General features: G+C 39.8%; 1 protein-coding gene across 8 annotated transcripts in view; it reads left to right on the top strand.

The window, feature by feature from the left end:
- The window catches only part of ephb3b (eph receptor B3b), a 52,828-nt gene that overhangs the window by 882 nt on the left and 26,014 nt on the right, over window positions 1-25,932 (top strand). For all 8 annotated transcript variants that reach the window (XM_078946555.1, XM_011473975.4, XM_011473973.4 and 5 more), the window contains exon 2: window positions 24,844-24,908. In XM_078946555.1, the coding sequence (XP_078802681.1) occupies window positions 24,844-24,908 (65 nt within the window). The remainder of the gene's footprint in view (window positions 1-24,843; window positions 24,909-25,932) is intronic.

Genomic DNA, 25,932 nt, shown 5'->3' with positions numbered 1-25,932 from the left:
ACCACCTGGCTTGTTTTTGAGGGATCACTGATGGTGTTATTGACTTTCGGCAGCCAGGCGCAGCGCCCGCTGCAGTTTTATTGTTATGCGCAGCTAAATCTCATCCATGTCAATGAGAGTTGTGGATTCTCCTCTGGAAACATCAGGTATTGCGTTTGCTGAAGCTTTCCTTGTCACTTCAAGGAAATTAGCTCCACATAGTGTTGTCTCATCGGGGAGTCGGACCCCCCCCCCCCCTCACCCACACACACACACTTTCCCTCAGGTCGGCTGCGTGTATTTTAGGGTTGTTTGAGTCTGTGGCCTTTTGACATCTGGATTGCATATCATTGACGCTCCCCTTTTGGAAAAGTTGGTTTTGAACGCAAGAGATGATTTTCAAACTTCTCCATAAAGTTTTCAACTGCAATAATTTAGTAAAAATGATCATTAACTATGATATGTTTAAACAGATATGTCCGTGTTAAATTTGATTCATTACCAATATAAAACAATTATTTTTATTTTTGAAGTGATGCACGGCCCGCTTGCACTTAATGTTTGAGAAACACCCTCTCTCAGCAAAATTCTTTGCTTTAATTTTTAAGGTTCCCTTTTCTTGCGATGTGGGGACGAACAGTTGAATTAAAATCAAAAAAGGCCTCGTGCCTGGACTGAGAATGCTCGGGTTGAAGCGGGGCTCTCGGTTGGCACACGCGGTGCCAGCAGGAAAGTAGGACAGTGTGCCACCAGCTCAGTAACGCGCCTCTTTCTCTGTTTATTTCTTTATCTTCTCCCACGGTTCTCCGTCTGGTGATTTCACTTTGTACAATAAACGTTCAAAATGTTCATTTTTTGCATATTATTTCCCCCTGCATTAGTAAAAAAGTCATGGCTTAAAAAAGGGGGGCGCTTTTTTCATTTTACATTGAACAGCGAGTCTACTGTAAAATCAAAGAGAAGCTTTGAAAATGATGTAAGATGTAAGAGACGTTTGCTAATTAAAAAAGACTGTACATCCATTTAGAAAGTATATATTCGTTCCTTTTTTATTTATTTAACTTTTAAAAAAGCTTTTCCTTCATCATGCGTTCAGTATTTTTCATCGCCTCACCAAAGAAAGAGAAAACATAAAGAAATCCATGTTTGCGTCTAACTTTGAGCCCCGTGAAGGCATCATTCCTCTCCACGGACGACATGTGGACCAAAAGCTTAAGAAAAACAACGAAGAGCCAAATAGGGAAACTTTTAATTGTATAAACGTTGTTGTTTACCATTCTCAGGCACGGATCTGTGATGCGCAGAGAAAACAGTCTTAAACAGGAGCTCTAACGCTGTCACGAGCAGAACTTTTTATTTTTATTTTTTCAGCGACCCCCTGGATCTCTCGATGACCCCTGCGGGTCACCGGACCCCAGTTGGGACACATGGCTTGAATAGACGAGCGCGTTGTTGTGCAGGAAAAAGTAGGGGGGCTGGAAAGGTGCACGAAGAACGAGAGAAGGGGCGGAAAAGAGTCAGGAGGAGTTCGGTGTTTAGTTTTTTTCCCCCTCTTTTATTGTATTAGTTTTCTGTCAATAACACAAGGTCAGCTGCACATTGTCTTGAAGTTGATGAATTTCGATAAGAGCAATCCATCCTCTGCATAATTGATTGTAAATTGTAGCCGTCTGACCTGACTGGGGGGTTTACTTAAGCTTTTAATGCAGGCGGATGATTTATTGCCACCGTGGAGGCTTGTTTTTGGAGAGGTGCGGGGAGACTCGCAGCCTGGCGTGGCGGCTTTCCTCGGGCGCATCGGGTGCGTCCTAGGGTCGCTCGGTCAACTCTGTTCTTGCAGAAATATAAAACAAACCATACGCACTTTACGCACACACACGTTTACCCTTTTCATATCCAATCTGCCGTGTGGAGCGCACCATAACACTTTTAAATTGTGTGTTTTTTTTTTTTTTTTGTCTATTACGCACCAAGCACTGTCTGACTGCCTCTGCTTGAATGCAGCATTTCCACATGTTTTGAAGTCTAGAAAAACAAACACCCATGACTATACCTACAAACCTTTTCGTCGATTGCGGGCTGAGGGTGAGAGTAACTTAGTTCCGCTGAGGGCCTTTATGCTGCTGAACTTTTAACTGCTCTCAGTGGCTGAGCTGACGGACTGCTCCGATGACAGTCCTCTGCGGCGCAGGGGCGCTTTGCTTACCTCGTTGGAAGTGACCTGTGATGCGGGGAGGAAGTGAAGGGCACGAATGTAGGGACGTTCTTCCCCAGGAAAGGCCAGTGGGTGTACACGCACATTAGCGCCGTTCCTCCTGAGGCATCCTCATGATTGCCGAGGTCAAATGGAACTTAGTGGAATAATTAATTATTAATATCAAAGTGAAAGCCATTTTTAAATATTTAAATCGAAATTTAAATAAACGTTTAGCTGTTTTTGAATGTACTTATCTACGGAAAGTTTCTGATTTTCTTGGATTGGTCACAGATCAGGGTAAACGCACATTCTGTGCGGCTCAGGGTTTCCCTCTTAATTTATTATATATTTTTCTATTTCTGGATATTTCGTGGAGTGATTACACACAAGTGAGCTCTTTGTACTGCGTGTCTGTGTTTTTATGTTGGTGAGATCACACCTCCGCGTGAGCTTTCCTGTGCCTGTTTTTGGATTGTCACTTGTCACCCAACTGCTGATTCATCCCTGTTGTCCCGGTCTAAAGGGTTGTTCATCTCGCTGCGGTTGTCTCAAAAAGTGAGAGAAAAAAAGTTCCTAAAAAGATTCCTGTTCAGGCTGTAAATGCATATATTCAGGTTATGTATGGCATTAGCGAAAATAGCACACTCTTTTTTAATTGTTTTGCCTATATTGTTAAAAAAAGACTAACATTTATGATTAAAGTTCCTTCAAAACAGCTCGGAAGGCATTTGTCCGGTGCGCTCGCGGTGCCGCGAGGCCTGGTTGTGTGGCCTGAGAAGCACTCATTGCGTGGACGCTGCTGTGTCCACGCTTACTTCGGGGACTCATTTCCATGACATTTAAAGGGAAATCACATAACAAATGTGTTTAGGGTCTCATTTGAACTAACAAAGGGAAGTATTAGTGACTCTATGGTGGCTTTTTGGCCATTACACTGGCCATTCAGGCGCTAATCGGAAATGTGCTCAAGAGGCAGGGAAGTGAATTTGCAAAACAAAAGCGAAGTCATCTATCTATCTATCTATCTATCTATCTATCTATCTATCTATCTATCTATCTATCTATCTATCTATCTATCTATCTATCTATCTATCTATCTATCTATCTATCTATCTATCTATCTATCTATCTATCTATCTATCTATCTATCTATCTATCTATCTATCTATCTATCTATCTATCTATCTATCTATCTATCTATCTATCTATCTATCTATCTATCTATCTATCAAAAGAAAGGAAAATATACAAATTTAAATCAAAATAACAGAATAAAAAATGAATTAAGGTAATTCACATCAAAAACTCCATAGAGTAAAACATATCCCATGGATTAGTTTTTCAATCAACTCGTTTTATAAAAAAATATTAATTTTTTAATGGTATATTTTAATTTAAAAAAAAACAACAGCAAAAAAAAAAACTCAGGAAAAAAGATAAAACAATAAGTATGGTTAAAATAAAACCACTATACCCAAAAATTTTTGTATTGCTCCAAAAAATAACTCAAAAATATATTCCAACATGAATAATCCAAAAAGGTTGGTGGAAGAAATAACTTAAATGTTTTAAGAGTGTTGTTATTTTTTTGTTTTAAATCTTCAGTTTTTAAACAATTGTTAATTTCTTTCTGCTCTATTCATAAAACAAATATAAATAGCTGTCTCTATACTGGCATTTGTTAAATCTCTATACAAAGACTAGAGAGTTTTTTTTTTTTGCTCCAGTGGGCCCATTGCAGCCTCAAACTACCTCCCATGAGGGAAGTATGAATTTCTAATACTTCCTTTGGAAATACACACAGGCGGAGGGAAGGGATGCAGACACGCCACAGTGTTCATGGTTTTGCTCATATTTCAACAAATAAGTTAAAGAAACTATAACGACATGAGCGACAACAACTGTTCCAGTTCATCAACCTTGACAGGATTTGGGTATCAAGGCCTCATCTAAGCCTGTCTGCAAGTCATATGCTAAAGGCCGCCGCCATGTTAAACAGATGTAGCCTGACATTGGTGTGGACTGGCATAAAGCACTCGGGATGGTGGGGGAGTCGATGACGACATGCTGGGAGTGGGTATGGGATGCTGTGGGAGGAGCGGTCAGGTGGCGCTTAGGTTACGGAGTGGATTTGGATCAGAGACAGAGTGCGCAACAGAGTTGACAGACTTTCCAGACGCCACGGGCCTGTGAGAGCACTCAGGCACACACAGTGATGGTTCATGGTTCAAATGGCGGCATGGAAAGATTCACCGAGCTGGAATTTCACAGGCAGATAAGCAGCAACTGTGTTTGGCCCGTTGGGGCCTTCAGGCACCGGGAGGTGGATGATACAGAGTGACCGCTAAGAGGAAAGGACCATGGATGAAAATAAGGGTTCTTTTCACCCAGTGAACTTTCACGCATCTTGATTTACAAATTACAACAATATGACAGAATAAAGTGCATTCATATACAGTAGCTGAGTCATTATTTTCCTTTATTTAGTTCTAAGCCTCTGTAGTATTAAATGATTTTGTGTTTGTCATCTAGTTTAAAAGCAGTACTTAAAAACAAATTGAATCAAATTAAAAACTCTTTAAAATATGCAATTTTTGCACACACCTTATTTTTGAGTTTTAGGTTTTTACCCAACAGTGTATCTACGGTATATATTCATATAAAACATTTAAACAAATCTTTTTAAGTTGTTTTAATACCTTTAGCTTTGTAAGAGGGGATTCTAAAACAGAAATTTGATGGACCACCAAAGTCTGTGTACGTAAAAAATGATTGTTTTGTAGACATGATATTTGTGTGTGCAGTCTATCTGGAAGTCCCAGAGGGGCTTTGCGAGATGGCAGGTCTCTGACACAAACTGTTGAGAGCAAGCAGGGGAGGGTGAGGGTGTCTTGCCTGCGCGCCATGCAGACACACACTCTGCTGCTGTCTGCAGCTAGCCAAGCAGAATGAGGGAAGCAGGGGGAAGAGGGGGACAACCGGGGAGCAAAATAGAGTCAGCAAGAGATTTGGTGCTCATTGGGAGAGCAGTATGGGTGGTACATCTGCGTAATACAGGAGTGCGTTCATTGGTTGGTAACAGGGACAGGGGTGTGTTTGTGCATGTGTTGTTGGGAGTGCAGTTTACCTAGGTGAGCAGTGAAAAAGATTTTTTAAAAAAGGAGTAATGCCATAATTGCACAGAAATACTTAAGCGTATTTTTAATTGTTTTGCATTTAAAAGACTACAAAGTGTGACATCACCCTGTTCTTTTCTGTCACCACTGACACACTTTGACAAAGAAGTTTTAAGATTGAAAAATGTCTTTGTTTTTTTGATTGGAGCAAAGTCCCTGCTTTGTATCATAGCTATGTATTTTTTTGATTTGTTAAACTGAAACAAATAAGAAAAGACCCACTCCAATAAAAATTGTGTTTTTGGTGTTTTTAACATGTTCTTGTGGCTTTTTTCTGATGACGTATATATTAAGAAAATTAAGCTTAAAATGGCATTTTGGAGTATTTGTTTATTCAAATAGTTGTGAATCAATAGCAGACAACAATGCTGTTGGAAAAGCTTATTGGTGTAATGTAGAACATAAAATGTCCCTATTGCACTCCATTTGTCTGCATCTGCTTTTGGATGACTGGATGTACGTCTTCCTTTTCCCCCCCTCTGATCTGGAATCTGGCTTCAAACTGGATTACCACTTTTGTTGCACCGCGCAATATTGTAAACATACGGATGATGGGAAGTAGTGGCAGGGTTGCTCTATGCCGACAGTCTCGTCCACAACTCAGAGGCATATTTCGAACAAACTACTGCTGCTCTGCGGAAACCATGTCCTAGAAAACCTCACAGGTTTTTTGATGACATATTCATTATTTAAATTCCTTAAAGACCACTATTTTTTGATGGAAAAGATGATTGGAGAGGGAATTTAAGATCTTTATAATTCTTCTTGAAATACATGACAGACTTTGAAAACATTGTTGAGATTTGTGGAACTATATCAATTGCTGTCGGAGCTAGTGTTTTATTGGTCCTTTTGCTTTAGGTATCTATAAAATGCAGCGGAAATTACCAGGTGTCTAACTGTCCAAGTTATAAGTGAGTTAGTACCGGCTGGGATGTCAACCTATAGCCAACCCACAACCCATGACCCCTACCCAGAGACTATTAACGCTCCCTTTGGTTTTTTTCTGAGGTGGGACTCACTCCCTAAGGTTAGTCATAATTCTTCTCAACAGGAGGTTTGCCAGCACAATTAAGACCCATGTGTTGTCTGTTCCAAGTTCAACTGAACAATTTTCCACTGAACACAGACATATTCAGCAGGCTAAGTCCAAAACACAGTCAGAGTGACTTGGTCAGCATTGTTTGCTGGTATTATTCTGTCATTTTCTGCCACTCTGCAAATTTAAGCTTTAGATGCTGGACTGCTGCATAAGGACACATGACAGCCATTCTTATGCAAGTCCCAGAAGAACACCACAGGGCCTTCTCCTACCACACCTTTTTGAGCTTTCCAGTCTTGTAAGAAATTCTTGCAGAGGGAGCAGAAAGGGATCTTTGACATTTTCCTTCAAGAGTGGCCAGTTCCATCTGTGTGGGGAGTGGACACAGCTGTAACTGCGCTTCTAGGGAAGAAAGCCCACATTACCTGGTTTTAGCATCTTCTGGTCTTTATACATGAGAGAAAAAAAAAGGGAAACTAGAAAGGGGATTTTTTTTTGGGTGAGTTTAACTATAGCTGGTTGGTTAATGATATGGCACTTTGAGGCAGAGGGCATAGCTCCAGGCCTTGTTCCTCTCAGAATCAGAGGAACAGCTTTTGGTAATTTTCAAACAGCCATCCTGAGTAAACCAGTATGTGATGATAGTCACCGCTTCAAAGCAAAAGCTGAATTCATGACTGATGTGATGGACTCAAATGTCTACTGTGATTACCCATAATACATGTGTGAGAATGGGGTCTATTACTTCGCGCAGAGGTCGGTGTTAAAGTCTTCCTGTTCAGTCCAGAGTTGTAGCAAGAGGCTATTTCACCTCACTCTCTACTGTGTCTCATCCTTGGTGTGAAAAACACTCACCACCTGCACTTCATCTACACTTCAAACGGCCCGCAGGCAAGAGGAGGGCTCCTCACTATTAAATATTTCTCTCTTTCTCCTCTCATTTTGTCCAGAACAGCAGCAGATTTAAGCAGACTGCTGCTTCCTTATCAACAGTTCACCACATTCACCCTGATCACCTTAAACATACTCCTCTGAGCAGCTAACCCAAGCAGGTATTAATAGCAGCAGCAAAACTCTCATTTTATCAAGACATTTACATAATCTCGTGGATTTATATTGCAGCGCCTTTTAGATGTAGCTGTCTGTTGGGGGCATCCAGTTAACTTCACCAAAAGTTAATGTGGAGTAAGTGACACATTAACTTAGCAGCTTATACTAGTGCAATATTCAAAGACCAGTGAAAAAAAAAAAGGCAAGAATGCCTAACGGAGGTAAGTTTTTAAGAGGGCAATATGGCAAATGTGGAGGTGTTCGTTTTGGTTTGTTACTATCCAGGTGGCCTTAACACGGGTCCATTTGGTTTGAGTGCAGCAGACACGGAGCCATAAAGTTGCATGTGGGATGCAGACACTCATGGTGTGTTTTTAGCTAGAGAAGGAAAAACTGTAAGGGAATCATCTTCAGCTGCTTCTTTTAGTTCAGGGAGCTGAAAAGATTCAGTTTGTTGTATCATTCAGCTTTTTTTCAGACAAATATGTTTGTTTTGCTGCATGTCATGCACAGTAGTTTTGTTTTTACTTAAGCTTTTGCAGGGATTTTACACCATGATAAAAGCATCAGACAATATCGACTCCCCCCACCCATGAAAAGCTATAAACAGCTCCCCTTTCACACTCTGTGGAAGTCCCGTCTGACCTTTCATCTCACTCTTTATTTCTCACACACACAACGTTATGGTTTCCCAATCACACTGCAATACACATGCACATCTGACCTCCTGCTATTATGCATGGCCCCTCTGAAGGGGGGCCACAACTAATGCCCCCACACAATCTTCACCTTTGCATTGTCATCTCGGAGTATAAATGCACACTCACACCGCTCACCTCTCTGCTAATGAATTAATCAGCTGGTTCCACTAATTTCATTTCTGTCAGGCCCAATCGAACAGCCTCTTTACCTTCTGCGCTAACAGAGCAGCAGGGGAGCACAGACTGAGAGCAGAGCAAAGGCTTGGGAACGTCCAGTCAGTTCAAAGACTCATTTTTTTATCTGTTTTAGTTCCATGGAAACATAGAATTTTTATTTTTTGCAGAAGAGTGCAATAATTAAAGAGACAAAAGAAAATCCAGGAAAAGATATGTCAAACTTTTGCCTAATGACTAAACTTGCCATCACATTTTGCTATTATTAAAAATTAGCAAGCAGTTTTTACTTCATACCTAATGAGTCAAATTCAGAAAGGTTATTACTGCTGGAGGTGTGTATGAAGACCACACAGAGAGAGAAGAACAAGGAGACAAAAAGAGGAAATACACTGAGTTCTGACTTTGTAAAACCATGTATTTTTCTTTATTGGCTTACCACTTTATCCCAAAAGTTGCTGAGAGAAAAGGTTGTCCAGCACAGAGGTTGTTAGGAACCAAGGTTAGCTTTGGAAAATGAAATGGAAGGAAAAGATGGTGAGGAGAAGAATAGGAGCAAAAATGCTGTGAGATTTGTTTGAGCAGAAAAAGTACAGTACTCTGTAATTCTCTGACTTGGACACTTGCCAACATTTTATCGTCTGAGTCTTTGCTTTCAAACTATGCAGCTTACTCCCAGACACGGGATTGCACCTGAGAAGAAAGATCCACTGCTTTCTATCAGTGCCTTTAACTAACTTCTATCCCCCAGTCTCTGTATCTTGCACATTAGTCCCAAATGAAAGGTCCAGGCTTTGATGTAGTCTGGAGGGAATCTGCTGGAGATTTTTTAATGAGCCTTACAGTGCCAATCAATGGAAGCATTGTGCGACAACTTCAAGGAGTATCCAATATTGTCAGAATGGGTGAGTCAATGGCTGATGGGGAAAAACAGTAAAAATAAAAGGCAAAGGGAGTCAGTAAGTAAACACAAATCTAATATAAATTTTGGTTAAATGTTTAACAATAGTCGAGCACAGTGTTGTTTTATTACCCATCTCTGCTCAAATGTGCGAGAAATTGTAAGCCCTACTAAATTGTTTTATCAGTGAGAACAAAGCATGCTGTTATTTACCAGCATCTGTTCTTTTACGATGTGCCATGGTTTATCTTCAGCTCGCAGGTTGATTTATATGAACCAGTGCACTTTATTACCATTTGATCTGAGTAAATCTGAGACAATCAGGTAAATCATTAAGTCCTACCAATACATATTTGAGTAGTTCTTTGACAGATCTCTGAAAAGGAAAAAAAAATCCTCAAGAGTTGAAGTTTTTATCATTTACTTTTTCTTACCCTTCCGTCAGTTTTGTGTTTTATTCCTTTGTAACATCATGTTTATCCATGACCATCTGCCCTCTACCAGTTTACAGAGAGGGACCTGGCTGCAGTCAAGTCGGCGCCTGACATCATCGACTGACAGCAGAAATTATACAATTTACCCTAACCCTAACCCAAAAGTGTACAAAACCATAGACAGTTTTTTAAATTAATGCTTAAAACAGGAAAATCTGTAACTGTTTGGGTCACCGGTAAACCCTTTACCTGCCCAAGACAAAACCAAAAGGAAAAAAAAGGTAGTTTTCTGCTGCTTATTGCATAGGGGAAGAAAAACCCACAATTTTTTTAATATTTTCTAAATCTGCTCTACTGTTTGGTTGAGATGGTAGTTAAAGGATTTAAATAAAGTTTTTTTTTTAGCAATAATTTGGACTTCCGATTCTGGTCGACATCTTCCAGCTCTGAACATTGATGTATGCATCCAGTTCTTCTTGAGTTCACCTGTAACTGCATGTTATCGTTTTCACAGTGGGCTCTATTTGGATTTTTTTCTCTTTAAGCTATCATAAGATCTTGCTTTTGAAGGCCATTTTTCCATCAAGTTGATGGAGTCTAGATCATCAAGATGATTGATTTTGATTGTAGGGTGGAAATTCTGCAGTATTTGAAAAATACTGTGCTGTGTATTGCACAAAAGCATAATTGCTACTTCGATACAGGAAACGAAAGAAAAAAAAAGTTCAAAGAGCTAATCTTACTTGACAGGTCAGTTATATGCTTTTATGTCACCACACTATTGTTGCTCTTGTCATTTTTTCACAAAACACGTTTCCTGTATGTCATGTCGGACAATATGAAAGATTGGCAGAGAAAGGAAACGTTACAAAATGACACGCCAGTGTGGCTCAGTGGCATGTAACTTAATATGCTGCTTTGGGTGGCAGACGGTATCTAAGTGTGAAAGTCTGGAGCTGTCTTTGTTTCAAAAACCTATAGCCAAATGGCTTAGAGCGTAAAAACAATCAACAGAGACATGAAGGTGTAGGCAAGAACACACACAGATGTCAGATAACCCCTGTCCAGATGGGGTTCAAGTGAACTCAGGAGAAGGCAGTGGGGGTGGGCAATGTGTGTGCCACCAGTGTCAGAAAAAGGATACAAAAGCATTATCCCGTGCCACTTTTGGCCTCTTTTAATCCTCAGGAGTCCAAGAACTAAAAGGCTGCTGATGATTAGAGATTCAATTTAGCATGCTATCAATCAATGCCACTGAGATAGGCAGGGCTGCTGGAGATAGCCCATCCCTGCAACCAGACCGGATTGGTGTCTCATGGGATTCACACCCTTTCTCCATGCTTTGTTAATTAAGCGACCAAGCTGCCCCAGCACTTACTTATTTATGAATCTTGGCTTTGACCCACACTGGAAATCACTTGGTCTTCCCTAATTAGACTCTCACTAATGGCTCTGCTTTCAGACAATTCTAGACCCCTATTTTGCCAGTGCACACACCAAATTGTAACATCCATATGACCTTGATGTTACGCAACCCAAGTTGTGCGGTGTTTCAATAGTACTGGATAAAACACCTCTCAAGGGATAATGAGGCAACACTTAAAGAAAATCAATTTCCATCTGGCTAAGTAATTCCCTACCTGTTTATTATTCTACAACTACAGCAGTCTCATTATCTTCAGCCATAACAATTGTTAAAATTAAAGAAACAGTCAACAGAAAATGTGGTAAACATTTACTCCTTCTGGAATTTTGGTGAATTATCAACAGTTTCACTTAGGATGGAGCCCTCCAGAGGTCACCCATGATTGATTAATGGGTGATCTTTTGAACTGAGTTTGTTGCAAACTCAAAAAACTAAAGGGCGTATGGCCACCAACTTCATAACACCTTTTTCATCATGATATGAGCGACAGCAGTATGACATCATTCCAGCAAATTTCATCTTGTAATCACTGTAGCTACCAATTTCAGCAAACACCCTTCACCAGAGTTTCTTCCCCAGTTTCTTTTAATCATGAAGTCACCCTTCAGGGTTGAATCAGTAAACCCATTTGCTGTGGCCTTGTGTGGCGTGCTTTGATTCCTGTAAACAGTGGTCCTGAGTCAGATTTAGTGGCCAACAGCCCGAGGGATTGATTTGTATTCCTCCGACTTTGGCTAGTTCATGGTCAAGGCTGAAGAATAATCAGGTCAGTGATGATCTACACCCTGTGGTTGGAGCATTATTTAATCTAACTAATTTCCTTGGACCACCAAGTGGTTTGGTGTGAGTGGAAGTGAAACTAAAGAGGGAAAACACTGGATTTTTTTAGGCGCCTTACATTCCTCATGTCTCCATTTGTAGATAACATTAAAGTTGCATCCCATATTTTTTTCATTAAAATTGAATATTAATCACCAGAGTTTATAACAGGAGAGGAACCTAACTGAATGCAGGGCTATTCTGAGTCAGTTGGGAAACATCTAGAACAGTGCAGTGTTTTAAACAGCCTCTTGAAGATGTGATCTTCAGTTTGTATGCATGATTTCATGTTGCGCAGCATTACTCACTGTTTTTGCTCACATTTTGGTCATTTGCAGCAATTAAACTTTTTTTTAGGATGTGTAATGCTATTTGAATCAAAAGATAAGAACATTTGACAACAAATATCATATTGTTGATCCTTTAGTAGCGCATTTTTTTTATTTAAAACAAAGCCAAAGCTTATTTTCCTTCTAAGCAAACACTACACATAAATACTGAGAGACTCACACCAATAGCACACCACTGTGACTGTGTGCTATAAACACCTATATACACAGTTCCACAGATGTTCGATGGAAATTCATGTTTTTTGTAACAGAAAAATGTGTGTGCATGCAAACACACATTGTGTGTCAGCACATTAATCAATGGGTGCCCAGCGGCCCTAAGGATAAGGGCTGCTGTGTGTGTATGTTAGTGCAGTGGTGGTGGTGAGGTATAATTGGTGACACCCCGCTCCTTCTTAACTGCCAGCTTTAGTTACACATCAATGAAGGGTGAATAATACATTAGCTAGGGTAGCCTCTATACCTACTGCATATCCCAAGAGAAACAGGCAGATGGAGAGACAGACAGGTGAAAAAAAAACAATACAGTATAAACCTTCTTTAGCGAAGTCTAAAAAAGATATTTAACTGGAAGCTGCTTGTCTGCTTGATACTCTTCAATCATTCACATACTCTTCAATCATTCGCAACTATCAAACTTCACACCACCTCATTATATACTTGTTGAAATTGTCCTTCTGGTATTCTATAATTCTTGTATTTATCTGCATCGTGTGCATGCATCCCCTACATGCTGGGTATAGTGTCAGTCCCAGTTTAATCTGTTTTTGTACAGTATGCAACAGATGCAGTGTGTGTCCATATGTGGCAGTGGCACTAAGTGCTGTATGATTTATTCCTTCTTTCGGTGGTGTTACTGTCTGGAGCCCTCTGCGTGTCATACCAATGCACAGAGGTCTTTATGTAATTGCAGTGGGCCTCTGAAAGCCCCTTGCCATATGGACCCCAATAGCCTTGGCTCTCTAACTGTCCATCCGTCAATTACTTTTAATTGCTTAGTGCCGGGATTCTTAGGTGTGACTATTGAACAGTTTCTTCATGGGTTAAATACATCAATATGTATTAAGGTTTGGGACATCACTATTCCCCCTCCATGTGATCAGAAAAGGCTGAGCTAGGCTGAAAACAGAAGCTAAGGGGCTAAATCAAGAAAAAAACGTGCCTACTTGTATTGGACGTTAGAAATATTTATTTAGAACCCCTTCTCTCAGATTCACTTTTACCTTTTCTTTATAATTAATATGCAAAAAGGAAAGATAAATAAAATAAAAAATATACACTATTAATAAAAGTTTAAAAACACAAGCTAAAACTTGCTATTTCAAACTGCAGTTTGAAAAAGACATATTACACACTTTTTTTAAACTAAAAAACTTGTTCTATTTTATTTTTAATGTCTTTTAATGTCATTTGAAATTCCAAATGCATTTTACAACACAGAAAACAGCAGCTTACATTAATAAGACCTATGAAAATGTGACATTTGAAAAAAAAAATCACAAGTATTAATTTAACCCACTTTTTACAAGATACTATAATTGCCAGTTAACAACAAGTAGATTCACTCTTCACTCCTAATGACTGCTCTCAGAAAGGTAAATTAAAATGTGGTGTCTGTCTCAAATGTGCATCCAAAGAAGCATTCTCTTTTTTATCCTAAATAATTTGAAGATTTAAGTTTTCTTAAAAGCTTCAGAATTATTTAGTTTTCTTTTTTTTCTTATAAAAACGGGAATCATTCGGGACTGGACTCTTGTTTGAAAAAGCAAAACAAACAAAAAACAAAACAGAGTTTTATTACCTACATATAGGTAAATGTAAATGTAAGTGTAAATTACATTTGAAGGAAGCCACCAAAGTAGATTTGCAGAGATGAACTGAAAGTGTTTATTTTTAAGATTTTTATGGATGTTTCTAAAGCTCCATCTCAAACTTCTATTATTCTTCTGGACTTCTTATTAACGGTGCTCTTAGTTACTAAAAAGGCCAAATGGATTTGCATGGGAGAGGTTTAACAAGTCAAGTTAAACCAGCATCTAAGTGTGAGATTAATTAACTCTGTGTCGATTGAGAATAGAGACCCAACAGGGGGGAGATAAATACAGACAGATAGTGTTCTTAACAGCGTCCACTCCAAACACATCAACGTGAATAATCTAATCAAGCCATTAGTGGATATGGGTCTTTTAAAAAAAAACTACAAAAAATAAAACAGGCACTAATAATAATGGTGTCTCCCTTAACCTTTAGCTCGGAGCTAATTTTAACAAATGACACATTTGTCTTCCACCAGCACTTTAACTACTTAAGCATGCCCTTCACAAACTATAAAATAAATTATCTTAGCATGCAGCATTTGTTACCAGTGACCACCTTTGTTGAGTTGTCCCTATCAAATATTAATACACAAAAGCCATCAGCAGACATTAGACTGCGTGCTTCCATCGTATGCAAAAGAAGGAACAAAAGCAACAAGATTGCAGAATGTAGAACTTTTACACTTTAAAGTTTGAATGAAAGGTGGTTGCAGGACAGGAAGCCACACCAAGAGATGAAAAAAGATCAAGATGAATGAGAGCGGTAGCCATATGTGTTCAAATAAAGAGCTTGTCATAAAGCTTGAAACAAAGAGCTTCAACGGATAAAAGGAAGGAAGGATTTCTGAGAGGAAGAAAATGAACAAACCCATGCCAGCCCAGTTTACCTATGAGAATGTTGCACATAAACAGCATCTGTTGTGTGAATTCAGTGGGTCTTTGTTGGATTTGTGATGTTGTTTGCCACACTATGGGTCCTTCTTTTGTTTTTCTTTTCTTTTCTTTCCCTCTCTTTTTATTATATAATGCAGCCACTCCTCAACTTAAATGTAAGGTTGCATGGAGAGGGAGAAAGAAAAAAAAGTCTCTCTTATGTCTGTGTAAATGGATTTGCGTGGCTGTTACAGTAAGGGCGTGTTTGTTTGTGAGAGTGTTTCAGTCACACAGGCCCTCAGAGCTCAGACCTGGCTGGTTGCATTCCTTTCTTCTACTGTCTTTGTGTCCCCTTTGTTTCTGGTAATTTTGACCTGAAAAGCTAATGTTGAGGAAAGCAGGTAAACGGTGAAACAGTGAAGTGGAGGAGCCAACGAGCAGAGCAAATGAGACTCAGATCATGATGATGCATGGGTGTGTGTATTAGTTAAATGGCATAGTGAGTAAAATCATTATCCCTTATTAATCAAAATCCCCTTTCAGCTCATGACTTCCTTTCTTCAATAGAAGACATTTTTTTTTATCTGGGAAAGTAAAATGACTGGTAAAGAAGTGAAGTATTAATTATTCTATGGCTTCGACATGAACTATTATTTATTTTCTAACTGGCCAAACGAGAGCTTTAAGTACATCTGGTTGGAATGAATGCCATTCGAGCACCTCGACTCCCGCTGTGGTTATGTCATTTTGTTTACCCTCGCTGTGCGAGTTTTTAAGGAGATACTGAAAAGAAAAAGGCAAACCACAGAAACTCTTGATTTCTACCACAGACTTTTTCAAACTGGTTTAATTGGAAGCCTCTGGCATGTGGAAAAAATGTGGGCTGCACTGGGGCTTTGCCCCCTCTCAGCAGAGGCACAGGCAGCTGTTCCGGGTGTAGCAGGAAGTGACCGTCTTTAATTAGATTGAAAATAGTCATTACATACTGTTCTGGAAGTGCAGTGTAATGTGAGCTGATGTATTTGCAGATGACTTTATTAACCAAGGTTTTACTAATCTTGGTGAGGGGGGCTGAGAGGTGGAGAAAAACCAGAGAGTCAGAGAAACAGGAGGCTGTGTGTTTGTGAGAGACTGTTTGTTGAAACAGAATGACAAAGCTGGGTGCTAAGCCCTTTTCTTGTGTTGCTCAGCCATTCAAAAAGCCACAGCTTTTATTCAATGCCTAGTTCCAGCTCTTTCTAGGCTACACCCCCCTGTGAACAAATAGGCTTGTGCATGTGTGTTCTTGTATGCGTTTTAGTAACCTGTCTGCTTCCCAGTATCAGGGATGATGTGTACGTGTTGGCATTTTATAAGTATATGGTATATGCTCTGTATTTGATTTCGGTTCGCTGAGTCACACGTTGCTGTCACACAAAACTGTAATCTCTAGTTACAGCTTTCATTACAGCTTTGAAATCTGAGGTCGCAACTGCACAAATAAAAATGAATGATAGAGCACCTGTGTTGAACTTAACTTTGTGTTTCTGTGCATTATTGCAGAGAAATACTAATAATGAGTATATTCTTTCCAATAGGGCAAATGCTAATTCATTCGGACTGTGATGAGTGTTGGTACACACAAACACTCACACACACTGTTCTCACCAACAACATGATGTTTTCAGTGGAATTCATGCATTTGTCCCCAAGGACAAGTTGCTGCTCAGTCTGATGTGGTTTAGGAATCTCTGTTTTTATCTTCCACGCAGTGTGTTACCAGAGTAATCGACCTGTTATGAATGGATGCAGTGGAGCAGATGAAAGCTGGAAAAGAGAGGAGAAGAGGAAAGCGAGCTGGAAGGAGAGGAGAAAGAGAATTAGAGGAAAAAGCAGAGAAAAGGACAGCAGTGATGTAGACAATGGTTCCCTGGGCTGCAGTAAGGCAATGAGCGGAGACAGTTCCCATCAGGCTGCATGTTAAATGTAGACACTTCAGGCAGACACACAAACAGGACACTGAAGACATCAACACTGTGAGTCTCTGAAGGCTTCTGCGTGTCAGTGTGCCAGAAACACAGTGCAGGAAGTGCAGAATTTGTGGCGAATACAAGAGAATGTACAAGCCACCCCCCGCCCCCCTCGCCCATTCCCCCTCCCAACATTTCTCTTCTCTGTTCTCTCTTTCCTTTCAAGCTTACCCCTTTGTTACCTCAGCCACCTCTCTTAAATAAGTTTTTTTCTTAGCATTTCCCCCTTCTGTCTTTTTTTTTTTTTGTTCACCTTTAACTGTGATTTTCTTCCAGTTTTCTAATTTTAATGAATGCTGAGAAAAAAAATCAAGCTAGTCTCAATAGGACACACACAGACATCATCTGCAGGCATACCTTTCATACCTGCGTTGTACCCTTTGATTCATTTTAATTAGAATTTCAGAGCATTTAATTGAAACAAGACGGTTATGTAAGTGAAAGCCTTATTTGAAGACTAATTAAATTATAACCAATCTTCCCCTCTTCTTGTTTGACCTTTGCGGTACTTCATATTTATTACTGTCTGCACCACCTCACGTGATTCTTATCTTGTTGTGTGCTATGGAGTGTCGTTTGTTCATTAGCCTTATCGTCACAGGAGCTATTGCAGCAGTACACATATATGGGTGTCTACACTGCCTTTATCTAAGACAATGATTTGACCGCTCTTCTTTTATGTTTTCTTTTCCTCTTTGAGAGAAAAAGCAATGAGGTACATCAGGCATTAGCTTTATATCTATTGACATCTGCTATTTAATCTTAAAAATAGGATTCTGATTACTTATACTTTGCATAGTATAAGTCGCATTTTTTTAATTTTTCTTTGCATAGCTTGCCCAGTGGTGCGTCTTTTACTCAGGGGCGACTTATCTGTGATTTAAAGTGAAGAAGTACTGGGTCAAGAGAGACACAAATTTGATGGGTGAATGGCGTTCAGTGAGAATACAGCGTTACAACAGGCTTAGAAGTGTTGCACTTTTCCCCAATATGTGCACTTTACACTGCAGAGCGAATTTTTATGTTTTTCCCTTCTTTATCATGCTTTTCTGGCTTCTGTGAATTATACTCCAGAAAATAAAGTCCTGCTTATTGTATTTTTTTCCATAAATTTTATAATGTAAAACTTTAAGTACTGCCATTACTTTTTTTGTTTCTGTTTTTTTTTACCTGTTCTTTTATGTAGCGCTTATTATGTAAAGACTATTTGTTGACTTTTTTTCTTCAGTTTTCTGTTAAGGTACTCAAAAGCAAGTAATCAAAGAGATGCTTTTGTGATAGTAGTCCTTGAATACAAGTTTATTTCTTAAGTATGTTATAAATAGTTACAGTTAAATGATAAAGGTGGAGCTGATGCCAGGAGATGTCGCGCCTGCTTGTTATGTTGATATGTGTCAAAGAGGTCTTTTTATAGCAGCTTGAAATGTGCACCTACACATGTTGATGTGTGTGAGTGTGTGGCCCATTTGTTTGCCTTTCATCTGCGTGCCAGACTGGTAAATCAATCAGACCTTGCTGCGGTTGCAGTTACAGTATATTGTGTTTTGAATGTGAATCGTATTCCAGGTATCGCTGCCCTCCAGGGAGCATGGAGGGAAACAAAATTAAATCAGCAGCTGGGGTGGCATGCACACATCCCATCATGCACCACAACACACAAACATAAATGATTTCAGACAAACTGAAGCACTCACAAATACCCACAGTCCTTGACTAGAAAATCTGTATTTCCATATTCAGATTGGCGAGGTAGAAGCGATCTGCTGCTCACTTGCTTGTTTGCATTTTTCAGTTGCAGTTGGCTGAGTCATTTGCTCAGAAATTGGATGATGGCATCAGGGCGTCTCACGCAAAGGCAAAAACTGGGTACTTTTATACATCTAATTCAATATTTAAAACTTTAGAGTGTTTATTGTCAGTGTGGAAGGCTTAATTTTATTTGAAAAAACAGCTTTGTGCAAAATGTTGTAAAATTTTAAGGGGCAAACTTTCCTGGAAGGATTGAGAGTACAAAAAAAAGTCGCTTGATTTTTGAATTAAAGTTGGAGGTAATAGTTTCCATGTTGTGTTTACAGGAATCTGGGTTTTTGCCCATTTTCCTGTTGGCAATTAAACCTGATATCCTTAAGAAATGATGGACTTGGGTTCCCGAAATGGGATCTGACCCAAACCTTTATGAATCCAAGCTACATTAATTTTGTGTAAATAATTGCTGAAGTACAATTTTTTGGGTCCATGTCATACTTTTTAGTTGACAAAATAAAAATAAATCAATGGTAATCAATAGAAAAAAAAAGAAAAGGCAACCCCCCCCCCACAAAAATAAAAGATTTTCCTAATGCATATAATACAACCATTAAGTACATTTTAAAATTAAGGACATTTTTTATTTAAATACGAAGGAACTGTTTAACAACAAAAAAGTGAAACGCCTAATATATCAGATCATTTTAAATAGTTAAGAAAAATAAACATGTAAATGTTTTATTTATTTACATGTGATTGTAAGAGTAAATAACATGTTTAGAGATTGAGTTTAAAACTATTTATCTTCTTTTGCACATGAACAGAACTAGTTAAAAACCTGATCAGAGTAATGCAAAAAATTAGCAGGGAGTAATCTCTCATACTGCTCATCATTTAAAAGATTTTAGGGAAAGCAATCTGAAATGCATCTGTCAGCAATTAAAACACATACTATTGGCTCACTCCCAACAGTGAATGCAAGTGATGCTGTCAGAACTGTCGGTAAAGGGGTCATGACTAAGTCAGTTACAACAGAACACTGAAGGTAACATCTGGAGTTTTCCAACATTTCCAGCGAAGTCATTGGAAATGTGGTTATTTATGCCTTCTAGATCTAAGCAGGGGTTTCAGCGAGTTAAGCCTTAGACTGAGCTTCAGCTTCTTTTTGTCCAGGACAACTGTAAATAATCGAAACAGGTCTAAGAGAAAAACTGGTGAATGTGACTATTCTGATTCACATACACTCAGACATACACCTGGTTCTTTAGACAGCTCCCCTTAGGGCTACCTGTTTGTCAGTTCCTCTGCGGTTTGTAATTAGGAAAGTGGGGGGCATGGAAGATGCAAAGAGGAAGAGAGGAATGAAATGAGGGATAAAAAGAACAAAAACTAGAAGAGGGTGAAGACAAAACAAAGCTAATTCCACTGTAGTACAGGAACCACAGTTAACTATCAGAGCCCTTGAAGACTCATTTATGATGGTTTTTAGTTTCCACCACATCATTTCTTACAAAGACCTGCATATGTAATTAATACACAAACATAAGTGCACCAATTTTGTTTTGTCTTATTCCATAAGTCATACCGGAACAAAAAAAATGCAGCCTTTTTCTTTGTTTTATTATGTATTTTTAGACTCACTGGATCAATAGTGACAACATTTCTTCCAGGTACAGGATGGGCTAAAGAGAGGCAAAAAAAAAACAAAAAAAAAAAAACATCATTCAGAACCTCAAAAGTTCTAAGGCATCACCTCAGGAGGACAAAGTCATTGAAAATAATGTCCAAATGACACATGCCGAGGGCAAAGGCTTGATTACATTAGGCTTTCCCTTTGGAAGAGATAATAGTGGGAAACGAGAGGTGGAAAGGGAGCTTATTTACAAAGCATCTGTGGTGGTACCCTGTTTAGCACAAACAGGACAAACTTGCTGTTTGACAGCCATTGTGGGATGACTGACAGTGAGTGGTATAGCGGAATGAGGTAATGTGTGTCTGCGGATGTGTGTGTGCTGGTGAAGAGGGGCCGTGATGGGGTTAGGGGGGTGGCCCTCTGTTCAGGAATTCCACTGAGGAATCAACTCCTTGGCTTCACCACGTTGCACCAACTAATTACCATGACTCTGTGTATGTGCATGCATGTGCGCTTGTGTTTCTGGGTGTTTGTTGGGAGCACTAAGAGGGAAACCTTGCCATAAAATGGAGGGGACTTCTCCTAATCATTGCCCTCTGGCCCCGGACAAAGGCAAAAAGACGGATTGGACTATTTGAATTTGAATAGCATTTCTCCCTTTTCCTGTCTTTTTTTCTCTGCTTCTGCTTCACTTTGGGTAACAAAAGTGGGGCCAACAAAGATAGCTAACAAAGCAATCAGGCTAATTGTGCTAATAAGTTGAGTAAGGGTTCCTCGCTCTTAGTGTTGACACATTTCACTGTTTCTGTGGCTAAACACAGGCTCAAGTGTTTGGCAACCAGACAGCATAGTATTTTAATGGAGTGGCTACCCCATGCCAGGTTGCCATGTGCTAAGTCTGTTTGACTGTTGTTCTTGAACATAACAAAAGCAACTTGGAGGAGAGGTGGGGAGAAGATAATTAACTAATGGAGGAGCCTCTAGGGAGTGACTTGGTCTGTGGAGAAGCCATTTTGTTTTGCACTCATAGCAGAAAATGTTGGATGCTAGCTCGCCGTCATTAGCAAAAACATTTCAAATCTTGATCTGCGTCCTTATTGCCAAGATAAAGACTTTTCGTTTGCTGTTGATGTCAAAAGCAGGTAAAGCAAGCTCAGCCCCCTCACCTGTCAGCTATTTGCAACCTGGGACGAAAAAGAATATGCATTCCTGTCGCTCAATAATGAGTCTTTCTTCCCCTTTCCTCACTCAGCCCCCTTTTTTTTCTTCCTTTAAAGAAGCCTGCTTGTTTGAACAAAGAAATATTTTAAGAGGCTTGTAACTCCGGTGGTTGCGTGCAAGTGTGTGTTGGATGGATGTGGCCATAGGGACGAATGCTTCAGTGCCCTCCCCTGTTATTAGTCCTGCCCTGTCATTATGGGATTAGTCTGCAGGGGTTGGTTTTGCATCCATGTCTTATATTTGTGTGTGTGTGTGTTCATGTCAGCATTTATTTGCTTGTATATGCCTCCTCAAGCCTGTTTGTATTTCCACTTTTTTTCTCACAGTTGGAGCATGCAGAGAAAACAAACATCTGTACTATTTTCCTCTATGTTGGTTAAAATAATCCCAGGTGCATTCGACCTCTATGGCTAATGTAGTGTTCCAGATGCTCAAACTAAGTTGCTAATTGAAGTCTACATTCGCGGTAGGTGGTTGAACATTTTTGTCACTAGCATACACACAATGTGTCATATCAACATGCAAATAACCAGAGACAAATCAGCAAAAAAAAGAACAGAGGGGCATAAATCGACAAAAAAAAAAGCTCCAAAAAGACTTTACCTTTAAATTATTTAAAGGGTAAGTCAAATTTAAAGGGATAAATGTAAATAAAAGGGATAGAAAGCAGTCTAACGTGAACGCTTTTGCACTCTTGGTGAGAAAGGGAATAAAAAGTAAATGAGGGAAAAAAGGAAGTACACCTAGATGATGGATTAAATGTCCTTTTACATCTCTGCATTCTGATATACCAGTGTCTCCTACATCCTGCTCGTTGCATTCTCACTCTGGCAGCAAAATTTGCATCTTCATTTGTCTGATTTACCATCTTTGCCTGAACCTCCTGCTTCCAATCTTCAATCAATGCTCGATTCATTTTACAACAACTACAGGAGTAAATAATTATGAATTGTGATGTGCAGATTTAAAACTAGAGTGTTTTCGGATTCCAGAACAGGGTCTTAGCTGCGTAGTGGTTGCTTCATCGCTAACTTGTCATTCTGGTTTTCTTACCATTTAGTTTTCTTTTTCTCAACCTGCACATTAGGCATCCATCCAGCATCTTCTTAGAAGCCTTCAAAAGATGTTTGCTTTGGAAGATACCTCTTTTTTCCCTTTAATCTATCTTGGTTTACCTGCCTCTTTTGCTTTATTATCTGCAGAATTTAATATAAGCCTGTAGTTTTGGCTATGAAAGTACTTGCTTTGTTGATGAGCATTCAGCTCTTCAATTTCACTTTGGCCTGGGTTTGTGTCTCTTTTCTTCCACCAATGTTTTATTTTTCATGCAATAGTTAATGTTTCACTTATATTTTACTGGATTCACTATAGTGTGCACAGGCATAAAAACCAAACCAGAAACACAATTTTCACACAAACACAATAACAAACAGAAACAGTGACAAAGATGGAGCAGCCAGGTTAAGTCAGGGTCATCCAGTGATTTAGCTCCGCCGATTGACTTAGGATTGATGCTCCACTTTGGCCACAATGGAGGGCTTTGCACCAAATACATGCACACAATTGGCCTCTGACAGAGGGACACACACACACAACTAGTAATGCACACAAACCCACTCCCAGTTTGGTTGAACAATGCAGATGCATTGAAAAAGGAGGGGTTATAGATGCACCTGCACTCCAGAATGATCTGCTGCCCAAACTACTGAGTCAGGCTGTACAAGTGCGTGCGCGTTTTGCATGCATGGGCTTTAGATCTCCCCACAGTTCTCGTTCTCTCTATTTAATCTCAGCCTCCCTCTCTACCTCCATCCCTGAATGTCATTGTGTTTCACTGGGTTGTCATTTTTCCTGCAAGGTCAGCTCTGATGACAAGCTAGAGTGCCATACGCACAACCCAGTTGTAATGATGAAGACCAAATAGTCAAGGTATATCACTTCAGCTACACTGCTTGTCAGTATCAAGTCCCAAATTATACCCTGTTGCTGTATGAGACGGGGGAAGTCCTGCGGCTGACATGTGCCGACACAGTTTCTGAGATGAAGACACTTCTAGGCCGTACTTTGCACAAGTGATATGTTCGTGTGGTTGCAAGGAGTACATTTAAATTGTACATGTATTACCGGTGTAATATGCTCAGCAGAAAGACTGTTTCTCAGGGAATGCGGGGGCAAGATTCAAAGGGAATTCCCGCCAGCAAAAGCACACAGTCTTCTCTGTGTTAATTCACAGGGGGCTTGGCTGTTAGCATTTGCCACTGCCAGTACTCCTGATACAGTACTGGTGACAGCAGGTACCTGGAAAAGGTATCAGGAGAAAATGGAGATGTTCATAATGTAGTAAAGTGGACAGTGAGACTTCTTCAAGCTCCTTCTTTAGAACTATGGCTGGAAAAGTGGAACATCATGCCACTCTTTAATGGGAAAGAAACAGCTACTAACTGTCTGGCCTTGCTGTTTCATCATCTTTTACTGTCATGTAGAACAGCGCAGCGGTTGAGATAATAACTGTACCTGCTCACTTTGCCTTGAGCGGCAGGTAGTAAAAGACCCTACGTTTAAATTCTTCCTTCTGTCTCATAGAACACTGCTGCCTTCGCCAGTAAAAACAAGAAGGTTGAGAGGAAAAAAGGAATTTGCAGGAGAGGACTCATGCCACCATGTTTGTTGTTGTGTCTTTTGGGAATTAAGTTTAGCTGTGGGAAGAGTTGTATGTAAAAGTGACCTCTGTTTCTCTTAAGTGTTGTTCTTTTGTAACACCTAACTTTATTGCCCCTCTCTCAGTTCGAGCCTTCTGTTGGGTTGTATATCATCTGGAGTTTTACAACACGTTCCCAACTGTATGTGTGTGTGAACCCTGTGGGAAGCTGAACAGCTTCTCTCAGAGTTTTGCCGTTGCATTGTTTCCCTTGTTCAAAAGAAGCACATAATTGAGACAAATTAGCCAAATAAAATGTCATGCAACACCTCAATGATCAGCCACATAGATCTGGGCCTCACTCCTCTGCTGTTGTCTATTCTTTATGCCCAAACACACTGTCACGCATACAGTAATTCTTTGTCTGGTTGTATTCAATATCATTCAAAGAGCATCCTGTCTGTTGAGTTATTCAACCTGTTATCTGAGAACTGCTTTGCTCAAAGGCTCTTATCTGTTACTTGGATCATTTTACAAGCTTTATGACATTGTTGTAAAACCATTGAAAGTTCTGTTGACCTTCTTTTCCATTCTGTTCCTCTTTATCTGAATGAGTTGTCTAACTGGGATGTTTTCTTTTTTTGCCTCCATTTACAGAGACGTTAATGGACACAAGGTGGGCCACAACGGAATTAGCCTGGACTTCACATCCTGAAACTGGGGTAAGTTCAGTCAGCATTCTCTATAACTCGATTTTTTTAAAGGAAAAGAAAAGGTACTAGTTTTAACACTTTTAATGGGAAATGTTAACATTCATCAAGATGCGCTTGTTAGGGAGTATAAAAAGACTGAGGACCATCCGATTTAATCGCTCCGCCCAGGCACAGATGTTCCTTTAACCCTGCATCAGTGCACTTAAGACACAAAAAGAAAGCACTAAATTTTCTAGAGTTTGTTTTTAAACACTGAATTATTTCTCAGTATTGACCAGTCATACATCTGTGGGTTCAAACTGACTTTATATAAGATACACGTGACAGCATCATTTACTTTCCCATGTGGCATCCACAATGAGCCAAAGAAGAGCAAAGAATCCTGACCCTTCCTCATCTGTACTTCAAAGAGTGCCAGCTCTCCTCCCCTTGCCTTTGTGCTGTCCTCTGACTAGGCCCTTGAGTTTTGAAAGGTGGGCCCCCACTTTTTATATTTAATTGTTTCCCCTGCACACTTGCAGGGAGATTCCTCCTTCCCAGTTCGAAGTCACCCACCCTCCCTATTCTCCTTCTGGTTTCTTCCCAGCCAGACACATTAGCCAGCTCAGCTGTAAACAGTCAGTAGGACAAATGCCCTCGCAGCCTGTCACGACCTCCCTGCTCCTCCCCTTCCATCCTCTCATCTTTCCATCGTCCCTGTCTCACTTTTCCTGTTAAACCACAATGCACGAGTAAGGCTCCCACCAGCTCCTGAGGCTCGTGGTATAAAACCTAAAACCCCTCCCTGCTTCTTTCAAAACTCAACGTGTAACAGATGCTCCTTTTCGGGGGACATATATAAAGTGGTGAGCTTCTTGCAGTCCAGATTCCCACATTACTAGTCAGAGGAGTGGAGTAGAATTTTTCCCTTGGCTTTCCTGTCATGCAGCAGAAGGTGGCACAGACAGAACTTGTCCTCCCAGTTATTTTTCTTCCTTTTGTACCTTTGTTTCTTTTTTTTTATTTTTCAACACTCTGAAAAATCAATTCTCCC

The sequence above is a fragment of the Oryzias latipes genome, chromosome 4 (genome assembly GCF_053564925.1).
Source record: "Oryzias latipes strain Hd-rR chromosome 4, Olatipes_Hd-rR_3.1".
Lineage (NCBI taxonomy): Eukaryota > Metazoa > Chordata > Actinopteri > Beloniformes > Adrianichthyidae > Oryzias > Oryzias latipes.
This window is presented reverse-complemented; position numbering and strand designations above follow the sequence as displayed.